The sequence below is a fragment of the Mus musculus genome, chromosome 3 (genome assembly GCF_000001635.26).
Source record: "Mus musculus strain C57BL/6J chromosome 3, GRCm38.p6 C57BL/6J".
NCBI lineage: Eukaryota > Metazoa > Chordata > Mammalia > Rodentia > Muridae > Mus > Mus musculus.
In genome coordinates, this window is record NC_000069.6 from 94,372,284 (window position 1) to 94,398,790 (window position 26,507).

A 26,507-nucleotide genomic window follows, 5' to 3' on the forward strand; every position below is an offset into this window, starting at 1 on the left:
AAAGCAAGACATGTGCTGGGGGAACCCAAGCTGCAGGGAAGTATATCTGATCCCATCCTGGAGATCAGAGTGCACACACACACACACACACACACACACAGAGGCTGTCTTTTCTCTTCACTCTTCCTGCCTCCCTTTCTTGCTATTCTGTCACCTGTCCTAAAAAAGTTACAGAGACCAGGTTCAAATCTCAACTCAATCACGAATTGCCCTTGTGAATTCCTGGCAAGTCTTTTCTATTCTGGGCAGCAATTGGTTCATGATTATGAATAATCACTCGTGCCTGTAGGGGGTTATCATGTGGGATTCCAAAAAACAAACAAAAAAATTCTGATTTACCTACAAGGCCTGGCAAAAACTCAGCATACAGTAGGTAATTAATAAGTACTAGCTCCCTTTCACCTGTTTTTCCTCAAGACTCCAGACACTGGTCCACTGCTCTCTCCCTGAGTCCCCTCCTGTGCCAGGACACTCTGCCAGCCACTCCTTTCCCCTGCCTGCTGACGGGCCAGGTGCTCCCTCCCTCTTCCCTCCTCCCTCCCTTGGGCCCTGCTCCCTGCCCTCCTGGGCAGCCAGGGCAGCAAGGACGGCACCAAGGGAGCTACCCCATGGACAGGGCCCCACAGAGACACCACCGGACATCTCGGGGTAAGAGACCCTAAAGCCCTGCAGGCAGGTGGAAGGGACTGTCAGGGGGCTCAGAGGAGGGGAGGGAGGCGAAGAGACTGGGAAAGAAAGAACTGGGGAGAAGAGAGGTGAGCAGAGGGGAGATGGACTGGCAGACAGAGCAAAGCGGTGAGGTAGGACCGAGTCTTTACATAACTGTAGGGGGGGGACAGGAAGAGGGCCTAGGGTAACAGCAGGAGACCTGGGAAGACGGGGAGGGCAAGAAGGAAGAGACAGGTTGGAGTGGGGGCAGGAGGGAGGAGCTGTGTTAGGGAGGCTTGATCGAGAGGATGGGAATGGGGCTGGCTCCCAGGTGTGAGCAGGCCCCTCCCTGCCTGCCACAGAACCCTGGGCAGCAGCGGCTGGAAGGGTGACTCTCCGCCTTCCTATTCATTCACAAGTGGCTGCCGTTCTGGCGCAGGGGCTGGGGGTGGGGGACCTGGGAGAGAAGATGCAGTTGCACCATGCCAGCTGCTCTAGCCCAGCAGTCCCACGCTTTCCTTCAAGCTGGTCCGAGCACGGAGTTTTATCTTTGCTGTGTGAGGCACCTGTGGAGCACAGAAAGGAACTGGGGAACAGTCCCCCGATGGAGTGAGGAGGGAGCCCTTCAGAACAGGACATCCCCTCCCTCCCTCCCATGCTTGTCAGCTGGGAACCTAGAGAGAGTGAACGACAGAAGTGCCAGCTTCTAGGGCCACTAGAGAAAGGCTCCGGGGTGGGAGTGGGAGTGGGGGCCAACAAGGGGAGTGTCCCCATGCAAGACTGCTCTGAATTGCAAAGTTGGAGGCTGGACAAGGGTGCCACGTCAGGGAGGAAACTGAGTAGGGCCAGACAGGATTAGCAGGGAGGTGGGCATGGCATGAAGCCACACCCTCTCTGGGCAGACCTTCCCCTCCCCCACCCGGGGAACAGGCTACCAGGCCCCATTTACTATCACGGCAATGAAATGCAGGAAGCCTGGCTGCAGAGTGCATCTCCTGGCAGAGGGACAGTGAAGGAGGGACAGGACATGTGTGCCAGGCTTGGACAGCAGAAGGCAAAAAGTAACAGAAAGGAATCAAAGGTTAGGGACATTACAGACAGGGCTAATGGGCTTTCTGGAACAGAAGACTGGCCCTAGGCACCCTGGATATAGGAAATGGGTTGCGGCCTCTTTTGCCAAGGGCTCCCTCTCTAGGTGTTTCCCAAATACTGACTGCATGCTGATTTCATCCCAGATATGTAAACAGCCCTGTAACTATGCAGTAACCATGACTCTCCCCTCAGCTGCTGCTCCCCTGGACAGCAGAGCATCTCTGTAAACCTCCACGAACCATGGGGTGCCTCCTCCTGTCTGATCTCCACCCAGACCCATCCACGAGCAAAGCAGCAAGGCAAAGGGATCTTCCCTCTGCAGGCTTGTGGGCAGGTGAAGCACAGTGGCGGCCAGAGAGGGTCTATCTGCAGCTCGGCCCTCCTTGTCTTCCTCTTCGCCCACCCTCCCCATGCACTCCCAGCCCCACACCTCTGCAGCTCCCTCTTGCTTTCAGGCACAGATAAGCAACCAAAAGACTGCATTCCCTCTGGGTGCAGAATATGTGTGTACGTCAAATGCACCAGATACTAGAGGGTTCTTGCTGTTCCCCAGAGCAACAAGCTGAACAAGACAGACAGAGGCTCTGTCTCCAGACGGGCTTACAATCTAGAAGGGATGATGGCATACCTAGGGCAGTTGTCTGTTATGTCAAGTGCCAGGAAACAATGCAGAGTGCTGGCTGAGTAAACCCCAGGGCAGGGGACAGGGCATGGGAGGCTGCCCCAGAGGAAAAGAGAGACATCTGAGATCTAGCTAAATGGGGGAGGGAGGGTAGAGTGTGACATGAGGAAGTCCTGGAGGCAGAGAGGAGCTGGGCACTTTCAGGACCTGGAAGAGGGCCAGTGTGGCCAAAGGGCAAAGTGATGGGCTCTGCCAAGGGGCCCAGCTTCTCAGAGGCCAGGTAGTGCTGGGGTAAAAATGGGGCAGGGCAGGAGCCAGGAACTGGGGAAGTCTTTGGCTTTTCCCCTAACATCTTCAACTATTCACTGATCCCTTCCTTCTCTTTACAGAGCTGCTGGCTGCAAAGAAGACCCACACCTGTGAGTAGGGGTTTGGGCCAAGAAGGTGGCACGGGGTATGGCAAAAGCATTCAGTTCAGGAGGCATGAGTGAAAGAACACCCGGGACTGGACAGAATTGGAAGAATCAGGCTAAGACTGCAAAGCCCAAGAGATAAGGGCCAAAGGGAAAGACTTATAGGCTTATAGGCCAGGACCAAAAAAAAAAAAAAAAAAAAAAAAGAAGCCCAAGGGGTGCCAAGTTACAAGCATAGAAAGAAAAGGGGAACTGGGAAAGAGGAGGGCAGGGTGCTGGACAGAGGCTCAGCTGCTGTGTCTGACCAGGGAGGAGGTGAAGGCCACCCCAGCCTCAGAACTCAGCAGCCACAATAGGAGGCCTGGGAGCGTGCCCAGGGCTTTGTGGTGGCAGAGCCAGGTTTGGTGTTCATCTCTGTGGTTAACACATTCTGAGGTGTGAGCAAGCCTGGAGAGAGGCTCTGCAGAGCTAGAGAGTAGGAAAGCCTTGTCTCTGTAAGAATGAGTGGACAGGAACCCGAAATCCTCAGACTGCAGTGTACGAGGAAGAGACCAGAGTTCCAGAAGGGCTTCCCAATGGACACTTGCAAGTAAACATCTGTCTCAGGCCAGTGCAGCACCCCCAATCCAGCCACATAGAGAGAAGCTATTCCCCTACAAAATGTGCCCGCTCCACCAAAGTCCTCCCCAGGGGTTCGTGCATACCCTCAGCACCTTGGGGGCACTCTGGAAAAGCCACAAGCATGGTCATTAAGTTAATAGTGACAATCTCATCAGAGGAGGTCACCTCTACTCTTCCATCACATACTCATTGGTTGCCCACCAATCTGTCCCCACTACAAAAGCCATCTGTGGCCTTCCTGTCCCAGCATCCCTCCTCCCTGAGCTTGGGGCTCCATCCTCCTGGGGGGGGTCGGAGCTGCTTGGCTCAGCATAATCCTGATCAGCCTCCTGTGCACTAGCCACAGGGCCCCACGGAAACGCTGAGCAGGGCCCTGGGAGGAAAGCGAGTCAGAATGACGCAGGCAAGCTGGGGGAGGGGACCAGGGACCACACTTGGGGGTGTAGAGGGGGACTTTTGGAGAGTGGAAACTGGGAGAGACCAAGCCAAGCTTTTAGACCTGCCTCCCATCCTTTAACCCTTACCATGTGTCCTCCTGAGGATCCAGGCTAGTTACCCTCATCCATCCAATGTCCAATTCCCAAGCTCGCAGAGAGAGCTTTTTACTAACCAGAAAGATTGAAGACCTCTCAAGGAGGTTGAGCTCCTTGAGTTTTTATTGTCTTGGCCCCAACCCCAGGCCAAGACAATAAAAACTGCCTCCCAAGTGAAATAACCTCAAGAAAGGGGTCCAAGCTGAGAAACCCGGGGGCACACCCAGACCAAGAGGGGACCGAATGACTAAGGGGCCAGAAGAGGAACCTCCAAGGCTGAGGTACCCCACAGAGCAGATGGAAAACAAATGAATCCATCAATAAGAAATCTCACACCAACAAAACCTGAAGAGAAACTCAAGTGCCAGGAGACGGGCCAGTCTGAGACACACTCGAATGCAAACCTGAACCAGAGATACCCTTCTATCCCTCCAGTGGATCTGAGGTCACTCTACCTGGCCATAAGTCCTTACTCAACCATTCACTACTGTGTGATCTTGAGCAGGTTACTTAATCTCTCTGTGTCTCACCTTCCTTGTCTTTGGAATGGTAGTTATCACATAAAGTATTTTATGGGGATTATGAAGTCCACACAGAGCTGAATCATTCCCAACACTGAATTAAGCACTGCTGCTAAGAGGATGAAGATGGTAGTGTCACTATCTGTGTCCCAGACTAGCAGTCTTGTTTCCAAAGGCCTTTCTGAAGGACCAACCCATCCTACAGATCCTACAGAGGGTATTTGCCTGATGATACTGCCGCTATCGTTTCCTCAGCCCAGGATAGCATCATGTGTAGGAGGAATTTGGGTGTGGTGAGGGCAGCCTCCCGGTTGTACCACACTGGTTATGGCTGTTGACAGTCCACAGGGTCTCAGTGCCACAAGACACCACCCAAGACAGATTCCTGTTACTTACCTTTGGAACATCCCTACCCCTGATGTCACTTGGTGAAGAGGGCCTGGGGTACTCAGGAGAGGGGATTTCGAGCCTGGCCTCTGCCCATGAGCTCCACGAAGCTCCCCAGCTAGAACTCCCCTGGCGAGTGGAAACAGCTTTTACCGCGGCTGTAGCTGTGGTTTTGGAATTTTCCAACGCCCCCTGTGATTGGCTGCCCCGCCCCTCACACCCTGCCCCAGACCCAGATTGGCCACGTGGGGTGCCTGTCATCATACCCAATGCACCTCTGGGGGTTGGGGGGCTGTCACTTGGCCACCTGTGTGGAGCAGAGCTTAAACCCCCCTGCCCAGAAACACTGGGGGAGAGCTTTGTGCAGATCTAAGGGCTGAGGCACCCGCTGAGAGGGCTTCACCCCACCTCCACTGCCAGCTGTGTGCTGTCCTGGGCTACCCTACTGAGGAGGACAGGGAGCCAAGTTCTCAGTCATGAGAAGTAAGTGAATGGGGGCATCCGGTCATGGGGGAGCCTGGGTCCTGTCACCATTCCTAGGCCCGCTGAATAGGAGTGTATCTTGGAAACCGTGCCTCTTTGGCAGGGTGTGTCCCAGTCAAGGTCAAGATCTGCTGGGAGATGGGTGGAGTCCCAAGAGAGTTACTCTTCCCTGGCAGCTTCCTTGGCAGCAATGGTAATCAAATTATTGAGGAGTTCCTGACATAAGTTCTGAAGTTCTGGGAAGACTGAGCATGCCCAAGGGTCCAACCCTTTGATTTACAAAGAGACCAAGACCCAAGAGGGGAGTGCATCACTGAAGAGCTCACCATTAGGGCCTGGGAGCTGGTGGAGTCTGGTAGACATTAGGACCCACAGCTTATATTCCTTGTTCCTAGTGAAGAGTTTATCTTTGTGCCTCCAACTGCAGGCACTGCTGTACCCTGAGGCAGGAGTCACAGTAAACTGAGGTCAGCAGGCAGTGGGGATCAGAACTCATCATCTCCCTGATTCCCTAACCTTAAACACACACACGCACACACTCATACCAGGGCCTGATGGCTCAGTACAATCCAGCTAGGGACTGCTCTGTGTGTGCTATGTGTATATTTGTGTGTGTGTTTGCATATGCTTCAGGTGCAGTTGATCATCTATAGCAAGAAGAGATGGGAGCAGAAAACCTTGGTCTCACTCCTTTCCCTGCTTGAAACCATGGGCCCACAGCTGCTGGGCAGATGTCAGGGGCCCTTTAGGCTTCCAGCTGAGCAATGTGGGGGATCCGATCCTCCCTGCTCATGTAAGGGAAGCCAGAGGACCTCTCAAAGTCTACAGTGAGTGAGGAAAAGGGAAGCCTGTTACCCTGAGGCCTGAGGAAGCCCCAGCTTTAACCTGGGGTCTTTCCACAAGCCACAAAAGGGGAGGCCATACTGAGTCCTGGAAAGGCCCATGGACTGAAAGGCTAGTGAGCAGGTTCTAACACAGGGTCACCTGAGGCAAGCCGCTGATCTCTGGTCTCCAGCCACAAAATAAATGCCAAGCATGGGAGTCTCTGAGTTCTAAGAGCCCAAGACCAAAGAGACCCCCTCGTCCCCTAATGGGTGAAAGAGAATAGACCCCTATAGTATACAAGGTCAAGTTGGGATTCCACTTGCATGCATGGGACAGGACTATAGTCCTTGGTGAGACAAGAGGACCAGGAGAAGAACCAAAAGTCCTAAAATGGAGTAGGAGCCGTGGTTCTTTTCTGGCTTCTTCCCCTCCGCAGCAAAAGCTGGCAGATCGATTTCACAGAAACAGCCCCAGGTCGGCCGAAGCAGAGGGCAACAGCCCCAATAGTATCTGAGGGATACACTTGGGTAGCTCTGCGTTTTATGCACACATGCACGCGCGCGCGCGCAAACACACACACACACAACACATGCATACACATAAATATATCCAAGTTTTCTGACCCCTTTGAATTCCAGTTACCACCTACTTGGGAGAGGTCAGAGCAGAGAGGGTTTAGGACCATGACACACCAAAGAGTGAGGCCAGAGAAACAAGGAATAGATGGAATGTAGGAAATAAGCGATGGGTTTGAGGGTCAAGGGGGAAGGGGTCCAGATGGAGCACTACCAGGAGAGCCATAGAGTAAGAAGTCCAGAGACGAAGGGCACAGGTCATAAAGTACAGACACGGGAGGTGGGAAGGGAACATGGCAGACTGGAGGGTGTCTCAGGAAGAAACAAAGCCCCTTCGACCCCTACCTCGGCCAGTCAATGGTGTATGACATAGCCATCTCACTGTTAGGAGCTAGTCAGTGTGGAATCAGTAGACAGGAAGTCTAGGAATGGGAGGTCACATGCCAGTCCTCTTCCTTGAATACAGCCATGATTATGTTGAGCAACGGGCCACAAAGAGCTCCGAGTCCCCAGGGTGTGTGTGTGTGTGTGTGTGTGTGTGTGTGTGTGTGTGTATGTACATTCGGTAGCTGATTCCTTCCTTAGCAATGCTGGAAATTGAACTCATGCCACAGGCCTTTGTGGCTAGCACTCTCACCCACCGAGCCTTCTCATGGGCCTTTTATTTGGTTTTGTTTGTGACAAAATGTCATAGACTGGCTTTGAACTCCATATACAGCTGAGAGTGACCGTGAATTCCTGATCTGCCTGCCTCTGCCTCCCACGTGCTAGGATTGTAATATAGAGCATCAGGCCCTGCTCCATCAGCCTTGTTCCTTCCTTGTATCAATCACTCCTGCATCTTTCTCTTTTCCTTTCTTCCCATTCCTACCCAGAATCCTGACTGTCCCAGGCTCAAGATTCTAGGATGTGAAGATCTTCAATCTGTTCCATCGCAATGAATATGTGTCTTGATAACTGCTGTCCCTACCAGGGGCTCACCCACCCCTCCCTCCCCTGCCTCTGTTGCTGACTCAAACCAACAGGGACAGGGACTTTCCCCATGCTGAGTGCTCTCTAAGGAAGACAGCCTGGGGTCTCACTCCTGCCCCGTGATTATTTCCTGGGGTCTAATCTCCACTCCTGCTGCAATGATGACACGGCCTCTTCCCTGAGACTCCAAGGCTCAAAGAGTGGAGTTCTGTTTGGGAGCAGAACAGAAACAGGCAGAATTTCAGTACCACAGCCAGGTCTTCCTGAGTCTGCGTCCCTCCCAGAGGCAGAGCCAGAGCTCTGGAGGCAGGCAGGCAGGCGAGGCTCCCACTCCTCAGAGCTTCTTCCTCCTGGTGATTCATCCCCTTCCCCCATCCCCGGCTTGTTTTCTTTGCGTTCTTTTATTTCCTCTCCTTTCTCCAGTCCCAGACTGTGGGGGTGGTGGGGGCAGCAAGAGGGGGTTTCGAGTGGCTGGCTGGCTGGCTTGCTTTCTTGGCTTTGCAAAACCTGTCTCTCCCTCGCCCACCTGAGTTTTAGAGTCACCAGTTTTTCAGTTCTGATATCAGGTATGTCAGTAGAAAATTCCATGAGGGCTTGCCTGGTTGGGGACATGCCCAGCAGGTAAATCAGTGGTTCCTGTCCCTGTGGTGGCACCCACCACCTGGGTTTCCAGCAGAAACTGGAGGAACTGAGAACTAAGGAATATGGGAGGCTGATGACAGGTTGTGGCACATAGGGGACCACTGGCTGGAGCTGTGGTCTCAGTGAATAGAGAAGGGGCCTAAGCTGAGAGATGCATTTTCTTTCTCATCCAGCCATTCACTCACTGATGCAAAGAAAGGCCCAACAAGGGGCAACCTAGCCCATACCCTCAAGGAGCTGTGGACTTCCAGAGGAGCCCTGGGTCAGGAGCTCTGCTGGGGTGCATGGGTCATGTGATCTTGGCTCTAGAGAAGTAGATAAAGGGTGCATGGGCCAGCCAGGACCACTGAGGGAAGCCAGGCCCAAGGAATGGTATCTGTCTGTCGGTTTATCTATCTCTCTACCTATCTACCTATCTATGTATCATCTATGTCTCATCTGTCTGTCTGTCTGTCTATATCTTTGTACGAGGCATGAGTCCTGGTTTATTCCTCACCTAGCCTATCATTACCCTTGTTTCACACTTGATCATTTTGCAGCCAATGACCTTGCTCTATCCGCTCTCTTTTAGTATACTTAGGTATCTCATCCTCCAAGGGGATACAGCTTAATGATTGAGGACTCTGACTCCAGTTACCAAAACCTGAATGTAAACTCCTTGCTTGCCTTTTCCTGGCTGTATAGACTCGGTCTAATCACTCTCTAGGCCTCAGTTTTTGTTTTTTTTTAATCTGTAAAATGGGGACAATACTAACAGACCCTACTTTACAGAATTGTTCTGATGATTAAAAGTATATGTAAAGAGTCCTCAGGACAATGGAATGGTACTGCAGGACCTTGCCTTGCAATCTTGGCGACTTGAATTCAATCTCCAGAACCCATGAGAAGGTAAAAGGAAAAAACAGATTTCACAGAGTTGTCCCCTGACTTCCACATGTAAGCTGTGGCATTTGTGCCCACATGTATATATAGCATGCACACATGTAGTATAATAATTCATAAATTATTTTTTTAAAGGAAGCTGAGTGTGGTGGTTCCATAATCCCAGCACATGGGAGGCTGAAGCAGGAAGATCTTGCATTTCAGGCCAGCCTGAGTACGCAGTGAGACCCTGTTTAAAAGAAGGGCTGGGAGGCAGTGGGGCAGCTCAGTGGGGAAAGGCATTGCTGTCAAGTTTGATAACCTGAGTGCAATGCCCAGGCCTCACATGGAAGAAGGAGAGCACCAATCCTAGAAGCTGTCCTCTGACCTCCACACATTCACCGTGGTGTGTGGCTCATGTGCAGGCATAATTAATAAGTGAATTAATTTAGCCAGGCGGTGGTGGCGCACACCTTTAGTCCCAGCACTCGGGAGGCAGAGGCAGGCGGATTTCTAAGTTCGAGGCCAGCCTGGTCTACAAAGTGAGTGCCAGGACAGCCAGGGCTACACAGAGAAACCCTGTCTCAAAAAAAAAAAAAAAAATTTAGTTGAGGCTGGGGGAATAGCTGTCCTTTCACTCTGCTCCCTTTGTGCCCATGGGCTGGTGGGCAGTGACCCCTGAGGAAAGGGGAGACCCACACATGAGACCTTGGATTGTGTCCCACAGCACAGCACAAAACACACACACACACACTGTAAAGCCTGGCATACACTAAAAATTCAGGCAGTGTCTACATCTTTTGTTATTCTTCCTTCTTACTCAGTATCAGCTGGAAAGCAGGAAAAGAGGAACAGAAGAGAGCCCTAGCATGCCTCTGCCTAAACCATTCCTTCCCTGAAACTGGGGCTTCTGGAGTGAGACCCTCCTGGGCTGTAGCCCCTCTCCGTTCCAACCACTTCCTCTCTGTGGCTAGGCACCTGGTCAGGACCCAGGGCCCAGCTCTGGATATAGTTAAAATGCACTATCAATGAATCTTGCAGCTGTGAGCAGCGTGAGATTAGAGGAGGTTGGGGGCAGAAGTGGCTTGCTTCTACCGTATTTCTCCTCCCTGGAGGCTCTAAGGTGCTCCTTGAAGAGCGTTTCAGGGCAGAAGCAATCCAAAGGAGAGTCACTTTTGCTTTCCAGGGCTGCAACATAATTATAGTTTTTACATCACATCCGTAGGGAAGATGCAGAGATAAACTCAGTGAGCTGACCTGTATAAGGAATGGGTTTGGGAAGTGATTATCAAACCTACCTTGACATCTTGGGAGGAGCAGCCTGGCACAAAAGCAGCCAGAGACTAAAATGTTTTTATGCCAAGCATAGTCTGAAGGCAAAGAATCACTGTCCTGGAGTGCATTATAAGTGTGGACTTTCCGAGCCCTGCCTTGGGCTGCTTGAACAAAGATCTTCATGGTGGTGGTGGTGTTGTTGTTGTTGTTGTTGTTGTTGTTGTTGTTGTTGTTTTGTGGTACTGGGCCATGGAACTCAGAACATGTGTATACTAGGCAAGCCCTCCACTACTGAGCTACTGCTGTAGCTATATTTTTAACAAGACCAGGTCCTATATTTTAACAAGACCTCCAGGTTCTCTTTTTTTGAAAGACAAAAGACTAGAGTTGCTAGCTGGGTGCCTCCTGCACCAGGCATTTCTGCTTTTGTAAGAATAAAGATAGAGGGGTTTTTTTTTTTTTTTTTCCTTCTTTCAGTTTTTAGAGACAGAGTTTCTCTGTATAGCCCTGGCTGTCCTGGAACTCACTTTGTAGACCAGGCTGGCCTCGAACTCAGAAATCCTCCTGCCTCTGCCTCCCGAGTGCTGGGATTAAAGGTGTATGCCACCACTGCCCGGCTGGTTGTCATTTTTAAAACAGGGTCTCAAACTATACGCCAGGCTGGCCTGAAACTCATGGCAACCCACCTGCCCCAGCTTTCTGAATGTTGAGATTTCCCAGCTTGAGGGTTTTCTTTGTGATACCCTTCAGGAGAAAGGCACAATGAGGGAACAGTAAGACACAAAAATCCTAAGAAAGAAGCAGTTTGGCTGCTGTGGGAGCCATGGGGCTTGGGCTGACCTGAAGGCTCCTGACCTTTGATTGGCTCCAGTTCCTGGCACCGTTGGGCCCTGAGATGGTAAGTTCCTGGCAGACTAGGCTCCCAGGCAACAGTTTGAGTAATCCTGTGATTACTCAGCACCCCCTCCCCAAGCGGGGTTCCCATCACCTGCTGTTCAGGGTCTGAGTCTTGAAGCTTTGCTGTGGAAGATGTTTCTCCGCTCCTCTCATGCTGACTTCCCTACCAGCCCTTCCCCTCCTTCCTTCCCCAAGTGTCTGTCTCTCTCTGACTTTGTTTGTCTGTCTCTGTTTGTCTCTATCTTCCCACCACACACACACACACACACACACACACACACACACACACACACACCCCACTGGTACTTTCTTTGATATTTAAGTGTTTAGGGTGGATGGTACTGAACAGGGTGAAGGTGTAGGGGACGGAGAACTAGAGAAAGTCAAGAAGTTTGGTCATGTGGAGGATTGGGCACAGGACCAGAACAAGCAGGGGTTTCCCACGATTTCAGTTGTCTCTCCTTTGCTATAACTATTTTCCCCCAGTCCTGAATCTCTCAGTCTCCCCGTTTCTTGTGCTTGTCTCATTGTAGACCACTGCTTTGGATTGGCAATGGGAAGATAGAAGAGGGGCTACGCTGGTAGCTAGGGTCCAGGGCTCCCATAGCCCCCAAACTCCCAGTTCTTGACTGGTCATATCTCCTATGAGATGGCAGGGTCTTACTTACACTGTGGTAAGGTTCCTGGGTTAGGACCAGCAATGGGTCAGGTATGGGGCAGGAGGTATGACTGGGGTCATCCATGCGGTCAGTGTACACACGCACACGGATGTGGCTCTTGGAGAAGGGAAGAGGTAGGGAGGCCTGTGGTTGCCTGCTAGGCCAGGGCCTGAGTTCCCACCGTGGCTTGGCCTAATCTCCCTACCACTTGCTTTTCTGGGTGACCTATGTTGGTTTCCCCCTCTCTGGTCTTAGGGCCACTGAAGAGTGATATACCACAGAGTACAGAGGAGAAGGTGTTGGGTAGGAGCAAAGGCTGTGGACCCAAGTGTTACTGCCAGGCTGCCATTCCCATGGATTTGCTTTATCTCAGACAGTAATACCCTGCCCTGTAGTGCTCTGCCTCTCCACGGTGCTCCCTGTACTCTCTTGAATCATGCCATGTGACCTACACCACAGGCAATGTTGCTTTCACCGTCATTTGCTGCCAAGGGAACTGAGGTTGAGAGTGACTGGAAGTGTGTGTGCCCCCACATTTTCCACCTCTCTTCCAGGCACTCAGGTCCCCTCCTGTTCTCTCTTCCCCACCAAGCATTTAACCCAGCTTGTAACTTACAGGAAGCCATTGAACAGAGCATTTGATACCTGGTGGCTGGAGCTTACTGTGCAGTTGGCAGGTAGAAAGTATGTCTGGAGGTAGGACAAAGAACTGAGTTTTAATGGAAGGATTTCAGGCACTCATATGGCCAATCCCTTAAAGAGACAGCTACTTAATCTGACCCAGCTCTGGGCTGGCTTGAGAAGGTCATAGTTTAAGGATGATGGAATACTTTGGGAAGTGATGGGCAAATCATGGTCTAACCATTCCATATCAGCAGACCTATGTGTGGTTATAGATTTTGGACATCTCACATAGCCCTGGTTAGCCTTGAACTCATGATGTAGCCAAGGACAATATAGAACTCTTGATTGTCTTGCTTCTACCTCTTAAATGCTGGAATTACAGAGACGTAGCAGCTCTCATATGACAGATGCTAGGCACAGGCTGGACATGAGATCCTATGTGAGTTTGCTCTCCATGAGGCACTTCCTCTGTCCCTAGGGTGGGAGACAGGTCACAGATGAGATGGGACTGTTACTCTAGATCTCTTTTCTAGCCTGCTTCAACTCTCGACTATCCACTCAGGAAAATCCAGAAGTCAGTCAGTGATTGGGAGAAGAGCCAGCTCCCCCACTCCCACCCTACCCCTTCGCCCCCTAGTCTTTGGACTTGTTGATGAAAAGATCTGGGGTGGCTGGAACCCCAAGCTTTACCTAGCTGCTGTCCCTTCTCCCTCCCAGGTCCCCAAAGAACTGCAGATTGAACCTGGGGCTTCATGCATGCTGCTTTACCACAGAGCTAAGTCCTAGCTCTTTTTCAGTTTTTTGTTTGTTTGTTTGTTTGTTTGTTTTTCAAGACAGGCTTTCTCTGTGTAGCCCTGGCTATCCTGGAACTCAATTTGCAGACCAGGCTGGCCACAAACTCACTGAGATCCATCTACCTCTGCCTCCTGACTGGTGAGATAAAAGGTATGTGCCACCACTGTTGCCTTGGACTTTAGTGTCCAGGAATCAAGCTCTAACCAACAAATGTGTGTATGTGCACTGGTATAGACAATATACCGCCAATCCACAGGCCACAGAGACCAACCTACCTTCTTTTCTCCTTCCTTCCTTCCTTCCTTCCTTCCTTCCTTCCTTCCTTCCTTCCTTCTTCTTGAGCAGTCCTGGCTAGCCTGGATCTTGATATGTAGATCAGGCAAGTCTTGAACTCAAAGTAATCTACCTACCTCTGCCTGGCTAGTCCTAGGATTAAAGGCTGGCCTCAAACTGACATCATTTCAACAAGCCACATATACTTTTCTTCTGTGCACACACACACACACACACTCAAGTATGCCTCCAAACATGTCAAGAAGATAACAGATAATGAACTGTTCAAGAGAGTGGGGTTGTAGACCTGGCACTCAAAGAAACTAGCTGTGTGAGCCTGTGCTAGGTAGTTAGGTCTTCATCTGTGAGAAGAACAGGTGGATGGAGTGTGCTTTAATCTCAGCCAGTTTTAACAGTCGTGTCCTGTGCTCATACACATAGACCCAGATGCCTTTGTACATCCTCTTACACACTTACACAGAGCATTGCCTCGTCTTGGTTCTGGGGTCATCAGTCTAGAAATCTTATTTGGGCTTTAAGACAATCAGCAAAGTTGGGTTGAGCCCTTCTCTAGATTTCATCTGTTTCTTTCTAGTCTCTCTGTACCTGCTGTGTTGGTTCCCCTCAGTTCCTGTCCCTGTGTAGCCTTCACTTTCCTCCAAGAGTGACTAACATCTCTGTCTAGTGCTCAGTGGCTGTGCCCCATACTCTGTTCTGGGAGCCAAACTTCAATGGGGGGAAGGAGACAAAATAGAAGCCCCCTGGGCGGGAAGCAGGTGTTACGAAGCAGTAAGGCCTCCTCTGGCCCTATACAGGATGAGAGGAGGGCACTGAAGATGTTCAACTTGAAGGACTGAGCAGGTGGCCTCTTTGCAGCTGCTCTCTGTCTCCATAAAAGCTGATACAACTCCCAGCTGCTTTGTGAACAAAACACAGCCTCCTCAGACCCTATGCTGAGAATCATTTACACTTTACTTCCCCTTCCATAATGCAAGAGGGCGTGTTGGAGCTCACTGAAGAAGTGGGGGGAGCACCATACACCTGCGTCTGCAGCCCAGGCTCATGGTAGTGAAATCCAGAAAAAAACATTATGGGCTAGCTTCTCTTTCTCTCTTCCAGCACAAATTGAAGTGATCCCTTGCAAGATCTGTGGGGACAAGTCATCTGGGATCCACTACGGGGTTATCACCTGTGAGGGGTGCAAGGTGAGTTGTACATATTTGTCTGCATACATGCACTTGGCTGTTTCAGCGGTCTCCCCAGGGTCAGGAACAGGAGGGAGGAGGAGGACCTAATCTCGATGTAGGAATGTGATCACAGGGTCCATCACAATTATACAGTGGAGGTTCGGGGACTTTGGTGGATGTAGAAATTCTTGAGACCAGTGCACATGAATTGGAGGTCCCTGGGACCACCTCAAACTCCGAGAGGGTGGGATAAGCAGTTTCTGTTTCCCAGGGCTTCTTCCGCCGCAGCCAGCAGTGTAATGTGGCCTACTCCTGCACGCGTCAGCAGAACTGCCCCATTGACCGAACCAGCCGCAACCGATGCCAGCATTGCCGCCTGCAGAAGTGCCTGGCTCTGGGCATGTCCCGAGATGGTGAGAATGTGGGGGCAGCCCCCAAGAGTCCCTGTACTCTCCAGAGACATCCTGGCTCTTGCCAGAGTTGGCTTGCAAAAACAGCCTGTCAGGGGCCTCTTTCTGTTCTTCTACCCACAGCCCTTTGTCCTGTCTTTTTGAGGGTCCTCAAGGCTCTTCAGCCTCTACTCCAGGCTCTGCTCCAGAAAACCTTTACCAGCATCATCTTAGTACTCTTGTCCCTTCTTCCTCTAATGAGTTCTCTTCATTCTTCTTTCTCCTGGCCTAGTTCCTATCCAGTTCCCACACTGTTACCTCCTGCCTTGTTTAGCTCCATCTCCCTCCTGAGTAACTATCCTTAGGCATAGGATTGTGGCAAGGAACACCGTCTGGGTTGGCTTGAGAATGACCCAGAAGGTGGGGGATCGAGTGTGGTGTTCCTCGAGCCGTATCCACCTCCTCACCCACCTCCTCACCCACCGTCTTCACCACAGGAGGAGCCCTGGGTGGAGTGGGGGGCATGAGGTGAGGAAGACCCAGAAGGAGCCTGTCAGCACTTTTCAGTGCTCAAAATAACAAAGCCAAAGCGAAAGGAAACATGCAGGGGTGCAAAGGGGCAGGCGGGGCGAAGGGCTGTGCCCCCACACCTGGGAGGGGTTGGGGGAGTGAAAAGGCAGGAAAGAGAGAGCAGAAGAGGATGTTCAGAAGCAAGCCACCAGAGCCTGGGTTGGGCTGTGGTGAGTATCTAGGTCACCAGGGAGCCTGCAGGCCTGACCACAGGGAAACCTGTGTTCGCAGCCCTTCTCTTCCTCCAGCCCTCCCAGACAGGCAAGCTGACCCCAATACAGCCTGAGGCCCCTTACTCAACCCCCACCTCAGCCCTAGTCTCAGGAGACTCGACTCCCCGGCCCAAGCCCATTGCTTGAGTTCTGCACTATTAGCATCTAGTCTAGAGCTGAAAGCATTTTGCTGGGGAGATGGAAATGCTGGTGGAACCGATCCTAAAGAGAGCAGAGCCAGGCATGAAAGGAGCCTGGAGCCTAAGCTCCCCAAAAGAAAGCTCATAGACAGAGCTGGGGAAATGGAGCATGGAGTCAGATTCATGTGCCTGTTGCCCTGTCCTGTCTTGTCTTCTCTTACCTCCTGTACTGATTCCTGAACCTTCTTCAGCTGTCAAGTTTGGCCGAATGTCCAAGAAGCAGAGGGACAGTCTACATGCAGAAGTGCAGAAACAACTGCAACAGCAGCAGCAACAGGAACAAGTGGCCAAGACTCCTCCAGCTGGGAGCCGCGGAGCAGACACACTTACATACACTTTAGGGCTCTCAGATGGGCAGCTACCACTGGGCGCCTCACCTGACCTACCCGAGGCCTCTGCTTGTCCCCCTGGCCTCCTGAGAGCCTCAGGCTCTGGCCCACCATATTCCAATACCTTGGCCAAAACAGAGGTCCAGGGGGCCTCCTGCCACCTTGAGTATAGTCCAGAACGAGGCAAAGCTGAAGGCAGAGACAGCATCTATAGCACTGACGGCCAACTTACTCTTGGAAGATGTGGACTTCGTTTTGAGGAAACCAGGCATCCTGAACTTGGGGAACCAGAACAGGGTCCAGACAGCCACTGCATTCCCAGTTTCTGCAGTGCCCCAGAGGTACCATATGCCTCTCTGACAGACATAGGTGAGCATCTGGGAAGGGTGGGGGCAGTGAAAATGAGACAAGAACTTCCTCCAGCACGGTGCCCATGTAATCAAGCATTAGTCCTAAGGAATTAGGGATCCTGGACAAAAAGCCAAGGGAGGAGGCAGAGCAAGGGAGGCCAGGCAGAGGGCCTCTTTATGAACTTTGGGGTGGGAACTGGCTGATATCTAGCTGTGACTTCATCTTCTGGCCCCAGAGTACCTGGTACAGAATGTCTGCAAGTCCTTCCGAGAGACATGCCAGCTGCGACTGGAGGACCTTCTACGGCAGCGCACCAACCTCTTTTCACGGGAGGAGGTGACCAGCTACCAGAGGAAGGTAAGGGCAAGAGACATGAGGGAAGGGAGGGCACCACCACACGCGGGTGCGGTGCGGGCGCGCGCGCGCGCACACACACACACACACTGGTAGAGCCCAGATATGGCGTCTTTCACAGGAATGGGGGTAGCAATAGGGTATCACAGGCTGGCTAACAGGTGTGACTGTCTGTATCCAGGCAGCAAGATGACTATTTCTGTAGCTCCTGCTTATTGAGATTTCACCTAGTTAGCAACCTACATCCTCTTCCACCCAGACCTTGCCACACTGCCTTTCATCCTCCATCAGTAACTGATGCTAATCAGTATCTGAGGGTCATTTACTGGACACCCTTTCCTGTCAGGCATTGTAATAGAAGCTTTGAATTGTGTTCAACCTGCTGTTTGTGAACTACAAGTGTCTAAAGATAGTGATAAATGTGGCCCAATGCAAAATCATGAGAATGTTTTTGGTTGGTTGATTGGTTGGTTGGTTGGTTGGTTGGTTGGTTGTTGGTTGGATGTTGTTGGTTATTTGGTTGTGGTTGGTTGTTGGTTGTTGGTTGGTTGGTTGGTTGGTTGGTTGGTTGATTGGTTGTTGGTTAGTTTGGCTGGTTCCAAGACAAGGTTTTGCTGTGTAGCCCTGGCTGTCCTGGAACTTACTTGGTAGACCAGGCTGGCCTCGAACTCAGAGATTCACCTGCCTCTGCCTCCTGAGTGCCGGAACTAAATGTGTGCACTACCACCACCCAGCTCTAAAATGTGAGATTTTTAGAAACTTGATTCTCAGGTATAAACTTTGTAGATAACTATGTCAAATTACAGTGTCAGAGGCTAGACACACCTGTGAGATCATCCTCAGCCCGTCCAACAACTGGCCTCTGAGAACAGAATTTACACTGAGGGAGAAGTACAGAAGATCATACAGAGATGGCTCCACAGTGTCTGCCACCCCTTCTGTCACACTCTGACAGTACCAGAGGCTCTGAAGTCAGCTGGCACTTCACATTTGCACCTCTCAGTTGCTGAGACCTTCTTCAGGAGGAGCAGTAATTAACAATGTGTACACTGTTTGCAGGTGAAACTGTATCATGTATGGTTTCCCTTTCTCCACAACAGCTATCACAGTGTTGCAGGAAAGCCATCGCCTCCTATCTGGAGCCACTCCCTGGGAATCCGGGAAGCTCTCTGGCAACCTTTTCTCTCCCGTAGCAGAATCCTAATACCTAGTATTGAATGGACTTCACAAGAGACCAGGTTATCAGGGAGAAAGGAGTTTGAAGTTAAGAAATTAGAAGTTTTCAACCCTTATATAAGTCTCTGGGATTCCTTGTACTGAGCTGGGGATAGCAGTAACTGTAACTCACTGACAGGCACTGACCCTGGCTACATTTGTGCTAATAGGCTCTATGGTTGACAACAATATACAACTCATACCCTAAAGTTTATGGGGTGCAGGGGCTTGGGGGGATCACAGGTCTCCTCCTCTATCCCCGCAGTCAATGTGGGAGATGTGGGAGCGCTGTGCCCACCACCTCACTGAGGCCATTCAGTATGTGGTGGAGTTTGCCAAGCGGCTTTCAGGCTTCATGGAGCTCTGCCAGAATGACCAGATCATACTACTGAAAGCAGGTGCACAGGGATTGGCAGGCCCTGGGGGTGGGGGTGGAGCATGGGCTGGGGATGGAAGGACAGACCCAGGGCCAAGTGGAGGGAGGTGACTTAAGGAAATCAAGACACCGAGGGCTTAACAAGACACTGGCTCTGCTTAACATGGCCTACCCATCTTTCTCCCCTTTATCCAGGAGCAATGGAAGTCGTCCTAGTCAGAATGTGCAGGGCCTACAATGCCAACAACCACACAGTCTTTTTTGAAGGCAAATACGGTGGTGTGGAGCTGTTTCGAGCCTTGGGTGAGGGCAGTGGGAATTGAGAAAGTCCTGATGCCAATCCTATCACAAGCCTCTCTACATGGTTGTTTGCCCCCTGCTCTAAACACCCAAGAGTGGCATCCTTGGGGGAGAGGGGAGGCAGCTACCATGCTTACTCTCTTCATCTCCACTCCGGCAGGCTGCAGCGAGCTCATCAGCTCCATATTTGACTTTTCCCACTTCCTCAGCGCCCTGTGTTTTTCTGAGGATGAGATTGCCCTCTACACGGCCCTGGTTCTCATCAATGCCAGTGAGTGTGGCTGGGCATGGGAGCGGGCACTCGTGGCTGAGACACAGCAGCTAATGGCGAACCTAGGCCTTTGGATGTGACTAATGGGAGACTGCTTGAAATAAGGAAATGAGCTCTATCCCGTGCTTCTGTAAAATATAACAGACTAAAGTATGCAGAGGAACCTTAAGACAGGGCGAGGATAGCATACAGTGGGGCAGTGGGAACATGGAGAAGGGAGGTTGGAAGGAAATGAGCCACTTCCCCAATAGATGTTAACCTACTAGCCAGTGTAGGGCAGTGACTCCTTTACAGTACACATGGGAATCACCTAGGGAGCTTTAAGGACTAATTGAGTCCCTGGGTCCCACGTCCAGATTTTGACATAACTCATCTAGGCTGCACCCAAAATTTTAAGTCACCTCCAGATTGAGCCACTAAGACTGAGAATGGCCACTTGATGTGAGCTCATTTTGGGACAGAATGCCTATACTGGCAGTAGAGCTCTGGGTCCAAGCAGCTGAACGATAAATATTCAGAGGACCTAGGGGAGTGGGCCTGCTGCTCTGGGTTGGTTAATGACCATGCAAGCCTTCCAGCTCTACTAACATGACTTCAAGCTAGAAGCAAGACTTCTAGCAAAGGGAAAGGTAGCTTAGGGGCTGAAAGAGAGCCACTGAGTACGTTAGAGTCCTTGGTAAGAAGGTCACCTCTCTGAGTCACTCCTGTAGGAATGAGGAAGCTCTCTTCTAACATTTTACTTCCATGACAGAAATCTAGTGCCTGACATTGAATAAGCTACATGAAAGGCAGGTTACCAGGGACAAGGTAGCTAAAAGTTAGTTAGGAGATTAAAAGTTAGTTAAGGCTTGTATGGTCATTAACCATCCCAGAGCAGCAGGCCCACTCCCCTAGGCCTTCTGAATATTTATCGTTCAGCTGCTTGGACCCAGAGCTCTAGTGCCAGTATAGGCATTCTGTCCCAAAATGAGCTCACATCAAGTGGCCATTCTCAGTCTTAGAATGTCTCCCCACCCCTTTCATCTCTGCCCAGTTTCCCTAGTAGTTAGCTCGACAGGCCTAGAGTCATACAGTTTGCTGTAGTCAAACCAGTACACACATGTGCGCACACATGCATGGGGGTGGGGTGGGGAGGGACAGAGACACAGAGAGACAGAGGCAGAAAGAGACGGAGACAGAGATTCTCTTCAAAAAGATACATGACACCATTTTGTTGGTCACGACTGTCTTTGTTGTTTCCGTTTCACTCTGGTCCCATCCCATCCCTTCCTTCAGACCGTCCTGGGCTCCAAGAGAAGAGGAGAGTGGAACATCTGCAATACAATTTGGAACTGGCTTTCCATCATCATCTCTGCAAGACTCATCGACAAGGCCTCCTAGCCAAGGTAGGAGCAGTCCACAGGGTAGAAGAAACTAGGCCCACTGCCAGTTGTGTGACATCAGGGCCAGGGTCTTCGGGTGCAGAGGAAGGAGTGCTGCAGTGCTGGGCTATGTCAGCGTTTGCAGCAGCTGTGGGCCCTGCTGGAGCATCTGTTTCCATGTACGAAGGGATGGAAAGTTAGTGTGGAGTTAGAAGAGACCTCCAGGGAACAATTCAGTTTAATATAGCTGACACTTACCCAGCACCTGCTTATACAAGGAACTGTGGAAAGCTACAGAGATGCAGTTCTTGTCCCCACTAAGATATTCTAACCTCTTAAAAAGAGACTTGTGTACCTTCTAATATAATGCTAATATGGGGTAAAATATGTGATATTTTAACAGTGAGGTTAACAAAGTGCTTTCAATGATATCTCTTATCCTAATGGCAAACCAGTTAAAATAGGGCAGGTGTTAGAATCTTCCTGTAGCAATAAAGTGACTCCAGTGACACATATTAATTGATAACACAAATCTTAATCCCAGTGCTCTCTCAACAACATCCCCAGGGCCCCTAATTTGCTATTTAAAAAGCTCTTAGAAGCACGCCTCGGTTGTGCGTGCCCGTAATACCAGCATTCAAGAGGCAGCCGGGAGCAAGAGAAACAAGAATCCAAGGTCATCCTCAGCTCCATAATGAGTTTCAGGCCTGCCTGGGCTACATGAGATCCCCCCTTAAAAAGTGGGGGCTGCTTTTGAGAAAATGACAGGGTTTCAAGGCAACTTAAGGGGCTGGTGAGATGGCTGAATGGGTAGATGCTTGCCACAAAGCCTAGCATGATGAGCTGAGTTTAATAACTGGGACTCAGATGATGAAAGCACAAATCTAACTCCAGCAAGTTGACCTCTGACCTTCATACACATGTCTGCTCACAAGCACACACAAATATAAAAATGTAAAAATTCCTCACAACTTGAAGGTAAAGCCAGTAAAACATAAATCCTTCCTTTGGGGTGAGAGAATGAGACCATGAAATATACCGGTTTTAATAAACATTCCTGAAGTGGAGCAGGGATCCAGGCTTAGGGAATGGGATGAATGGAGCTCTGAGGAGACCAGATAGTACATGAGGAATGGCTCATAGCTCATGTTTCCGTGTGTGTATGTGTGTGTGTGTGTGTGTGTGCACTCGTGTGTGTGTGGGTGTGTGTGTGATCGGTTATGTGCATATAGATGCTTCTGCATACCTGTAGAGGCCAGATAATCTCAGGTACCATTCCTTTGGTGCTGCATTTTTATATTTTTCATTTGTTCATTCATTCTGGACAGGGTCTCTCATAGTCTAGCCCGGCCTATGAGTGACCTAGGTCTGCTGAGTCCCAAGAGATGATTTGCCTATCTCCACATCTCAAATGTTGAGATTATAAACATGTACTACCTTGTCTGGCCTCTCTCTCCCTCTCTCTCTCTCTCTCTCTCTCTCTCTCTCTCTCTCTCTCTCTCCTTCCCTCCCTCCCTCCTTCCTTTTCCTTTTCCTTTTCCTTTTCCTTCTTCTTCTTTCTTGTTTTTTTTTTTCTTTTGGTTTTTTGAGACAGGGTTTCTCTGTGTATCCCTGGCTGTCCTGAAACTTACTCTGTAGACCAAGCTGGCCTTAAACTTAGAGATCTGCTTGTCTCTGCCTCCCAAATACTGAGATCAAAGTCTTGTGCCACCACATCCAGTTTTCACCTGGTTTTCTTTCCGTGGGTTCTGGGATCTGCATTCAGGCCTTCATGCCTGAAGGCCAGCACGTTGTTGACCTTCATGGTACTTTTGGTAAATGTGAGGTCAGAAGCTGGGGTAGACTGATAAAGCAGAAGAGTAGCAGAAGGCAGCCTGGAAACCGCTGGAGGAAGAGCAGTTAGGAAGGCTTTCAGTGCCGTATGAAGAGTGAAAGCCTCACTTCTAGGCAATGCTGTACTCAGAGCTGCTTAGGGAATTTCCTTCTGACCTGTGTGAAGGATCCATCTATGTAACCGTTCGCTCAGGCCCTTGTTATTCACAGTCATCACAGGAGTCCTGAGATACAGAAATCACTTCAAACAGTCTCTCCCTGAGGAATGTAAACTTTAATCTACAACAAAATGGATTTAAAGAAGGTCTGGGAAAGCAGTTGGAATACAAATGTGGTTGGATCCACTTTGGTGCCTTTTGTTCTGGGTTTTTGAGGCAGTTTCATGAAGCCAAAGGTAGCCTTAAACTCATGATCCTCCTGCCTCCAGCTCCTAAGTGCTGAGATCACAGCCATGTACCACTTTGCCCGGCAGAATCCACTTTCAAAATATATCACGTGTCCCATGATGTGCCCCCCCCCCATCCAGCTATCAGCCACAATTGGACTATTATACTCCTAACTCAATCCCACCCCATCTTTGTCTGCCACGTCAGAGCCACACAGCACTTGCTCAGTAACCACCCTGGTCATTTTAAGGAGACAAGACAAAACCTGCCTCTTTTGATCTCCAGCCTCCTATTTTAGCCAAAATCCAACTCCAGAGTCCATGTTACAGTCAAATGGACCACCCTGCCTTCCTCCTCACCTGACGTTGCACCATCCTTTGACTCCCCTACTCTGACCACAGTATTTTTTCACTGGTCCCATCTCTCTGGGGCCTCTTATACCTGCTATTGTCTCCTGTCATATTCTCTTCCCTGTTTCCAAGTATTTTCTCCAGGCCTTCATTCAAGAGAGGTTTTCCTTAAACAGTTACCGGACTGGAGAAGGACCCCATCCCTTATCCTGCTTTAGTATCAGATACAATCATATGCTGCTTACTAACAGGAATATGTTCTAAGAAATGCTTACCCATAGCTTCACATGGTGGGGTACAACTGGATATACTTAATACAAACAAACACAGCTGTACTGTCGTCCATACTCCCTTAGCCTTATGGGACCACTGAAGTTTGAGGTTCATAATTCCCCGAAAAGTTGTTAGGCGGTACGTAACTGTGTTTATGACTCCCTGGCTGCTGTGCACATTTAATAAAAGCACATCTTTTTATTCACCGATGTTACACCAGAGCTCATGACAGTGCCTCATCTAGATTTATGGAGTTTCTCAACAAATATCTTTTGAATGAATAAAAGAAACTATTGTAGTAACCCAGGCAAACTCAAAGTACTAAAACACAAAATAAATTCAAGAGGCGTAAGGGACTCACTCTGCTACCTACTTTTCTGATTGTTACTTTTTCTAAGGAACTAAGCTAAGAAGGGGAGATGTCAAGAAAGAGTGGTTTTTAAGTCTCAGTTCATTATGCTGTAAATTGCGTAGGAGAGATGGTGCCTGGGGTCTTTCTCCCTGCCTCTGTCCCCTGGGCTTCTGCACCTTTCTTAGAGGTTTACCTTCCTTTGGCTGGAGGCTTACTATACTGACTTACTACCTGCTGAGTTAGGCACCTTCCTAGAAACTGTTTAGTTAAAACAAGCAGGTGATGAACATGAATTCAGCATTCATGCCAGGGACAGAAGATACATAGTGGCAAAAAGACAGATGGACTTTATCTAAGTACATGTGGGGCAGGAAGGCAGACAGACTGGATCCTTTTTTCTACAGTGTGGCAAATGCTACACAAAGGGAAGCCAACAGGACTTTTGCCCAGCAAGGGATGGGGATGATATTCTCAGAGGAGATAACACTTGAATTAGCAAAATAAGAGTTAGCAGAGCCTCACCCTCCAGATGAAGAAACAACATGAACCAAGGCAAAGGGCCATGGGAGCAAACACAATTCATTCTGGGGTAGGCAGAGCCATTGATGCCATCATTCAAGCATGTCCTTGCTCCAAGCACAGTCCTGAAGGTACAGAAATGACCATCAAAATTGAACCTAGGAAAAGCTCACCTGTCTCGTGTCAGTTCTAACTTAGCCTGAGGTTTCCAGATATGCATACATCTAACAAATGGGATTGGCTGCTCAAGTTGGGTCAAGGGTCGGGGAGGCATCAAGAAGGGTCATCCTAGCTCAGTAACAGTGAGATGTGTTTGCTCTGCTAAGCACCGAAGTACTCATTCCCTCCTAACCTATCCTCAGCTGCCACCCAAAGGAAAACTCCGGAGCCTGTGCAGCCAACATGTGGAAAAGCTGCAGATCTTCCAGCACCTCCACCCCATCGTGGTCCAAGCCGCCTTCCCTCCACTCTATAAGGAACTCTTCAGCACTGATGTTGAATCCCCTGAGGGGCTGTCAAAGTGATCTGGAGGAAGGACAACTTTCTATTTCCTTCAGCCCTCTGACCCGTCTCCCTGGACTCCCTTCACCCAGCCTTTCCCTTTCTGCACTCTATGAAGGGTGGTATCCCTAGGAGTAAGCAAATCCTAAGACTGATTTTCTGCCCCTAGGCTTGCCTTGTAGGACAACAGCAGCAAGTGATGGAGAAAAGGCTTGTTATGTTTGATTTCCCATAAGTTCCACCCTGGCTTCTGGAAGCTGTGGGGTAGATGGGATAGAGATAGGATGACCAAGTCAAATAAAAAACAGACTGACAATCAGCAGGGATAAATCCAGGTACCTGGGATAAGGAGAACTCAAATCTAGGCTTGAAAGCTAATAACAGTCCTTTCAATACCTCATTGTATTTCCCCATGGGTCCTCCTGGGGGGACATGGATCTAGCTCAGAGACTGGTGGCAAGCCCCCAGAAGGACCTGTATATAATAAGAATATAGATTCCTGAGACTTTTCTGCCTTTCTTCTTCCTAGTTAAGAAATGTTGTTGACCCCCTCTGCCTGTTTTCTGGGACCTAAAATGCCTGGATGTGTAAAGAATGAGGGTGGGGTGGAGATAAGGTCCCAAGATAACTGTTTTATGGGGTTTGGGTATGAAGAAAAACATCACTGGAAAAATTAGAATGGAAACCTCTTTGCACACTTTAAAAGTGTCAGATTCGTTAGCAGTCTAATCAGAGACACACATCCACACAGGTGGAGCACACAGAGGCTCTGCCCCCAGTGACACCATTCTGTAGACTTTCCCTCTGGCACACAATCTCTTCCTTGAGGTTGCAGCTCTGAGAAGCCTGAGGTTCTAATTCATACAGGACACCAGAATTCATCCCAGCTCCAGCTGTCCTCTGTCCCTAAGAGAAGCAGAGGACCGGATACTAACCAGCCGGAAAACCCAAGGACCAGCACCCGGGAAGATGCCCTTGACTTCAGTCTCTACGCTATGAGGAAGGAAGGCAGCGCCATCCCCTGCTCTGTACCTGTGTGCTGCTGACTCCACATGATGGAGAGACTAGGAACAGGACAGGGACCTGTTTCTCCTCCATAGTCTTGCTCAGAATTTCTCTCAGTTTTGTAAAGCTGCAGACTCTCCTAGGAGGTATAAGCAGCAGATGAGAGGGAGGGAGGTTTTTTTTTTTTTTTTTTTTTTTTTCTCTCAGAGGAAGGGTTTAGCCAAGTAAACATAAATCCCAACTTGTGCCATTCTTTATAAAACGATTTCAAAGGCTGGAAGTGTATCGTGCCTGCGTGCTTGTACAAGGGTGCAGGGCACACATGTCGGGTGTTGGGAGACTTGAATGTGACTGCCTAGGATACATGCTTGCCCTGCAGTTTTGTTTCTGTGTCAAGCCAGCAATTTATCTGTTTTATAAGAATTTTAGCACACACACATACACACACACACCGC

General features: G+C 50.0%; 1 protein-coding gene across 6 annotated transcripts; it reads left to right on the plus strand.

Annotated features, from left to right (window-relative positions):
- The first annotated feature begins 510 nt into the window (after positions 1-510).
- On the plus strand, positions 511-25,993 carry Rorc (RAR-related orphan receptor gamma). 6 transcript variants are annotated; one of them, NM_011281.3, is made up of 11 exons: positions 511-648; positions 2,752-2,781; positions 14,838-14,923; positions 15,177-15,318; positions 16,468-16,974; positions 17,192-17,313; positions 18,791-18,923; positions 19,097-19,204; positions 19,362-19,472; positions 20,748-20,857; positions 24,909-25,993. In NM_011281.3, exons 1-11 carry the CDS (start codon positions 609-611, stop codon positions 25,068-25,070), a joined length of 1,551 nt encoding a protein of 516 aa, NP_035411.2. In that variant the 5' UTR covers positions 511-608; the 3' UTR covers positions 25,071-25,993. The 6 variants fall into 6 exon arrangements, 5 of the variants coding, with proteins under 5 accessions (NP_035411.2, XP_006501226.1, XP_006501227.1 ...); NR_121656.1 differs by lacking the exons at positions 511-648; positions 2,752-2,781 and adding an exon at positions 5,149-5,320 and having other exon boundaries at positions 18,117-18,923; NM_001293734.1 differs by lacking the exons at positions 511-648; positions 2,752-2,781 and adding an exon at positions 5,149-5,320.
- The last annotated feature ends 514 nt before the right edge of the window (positions 25,994-26,507 follow it).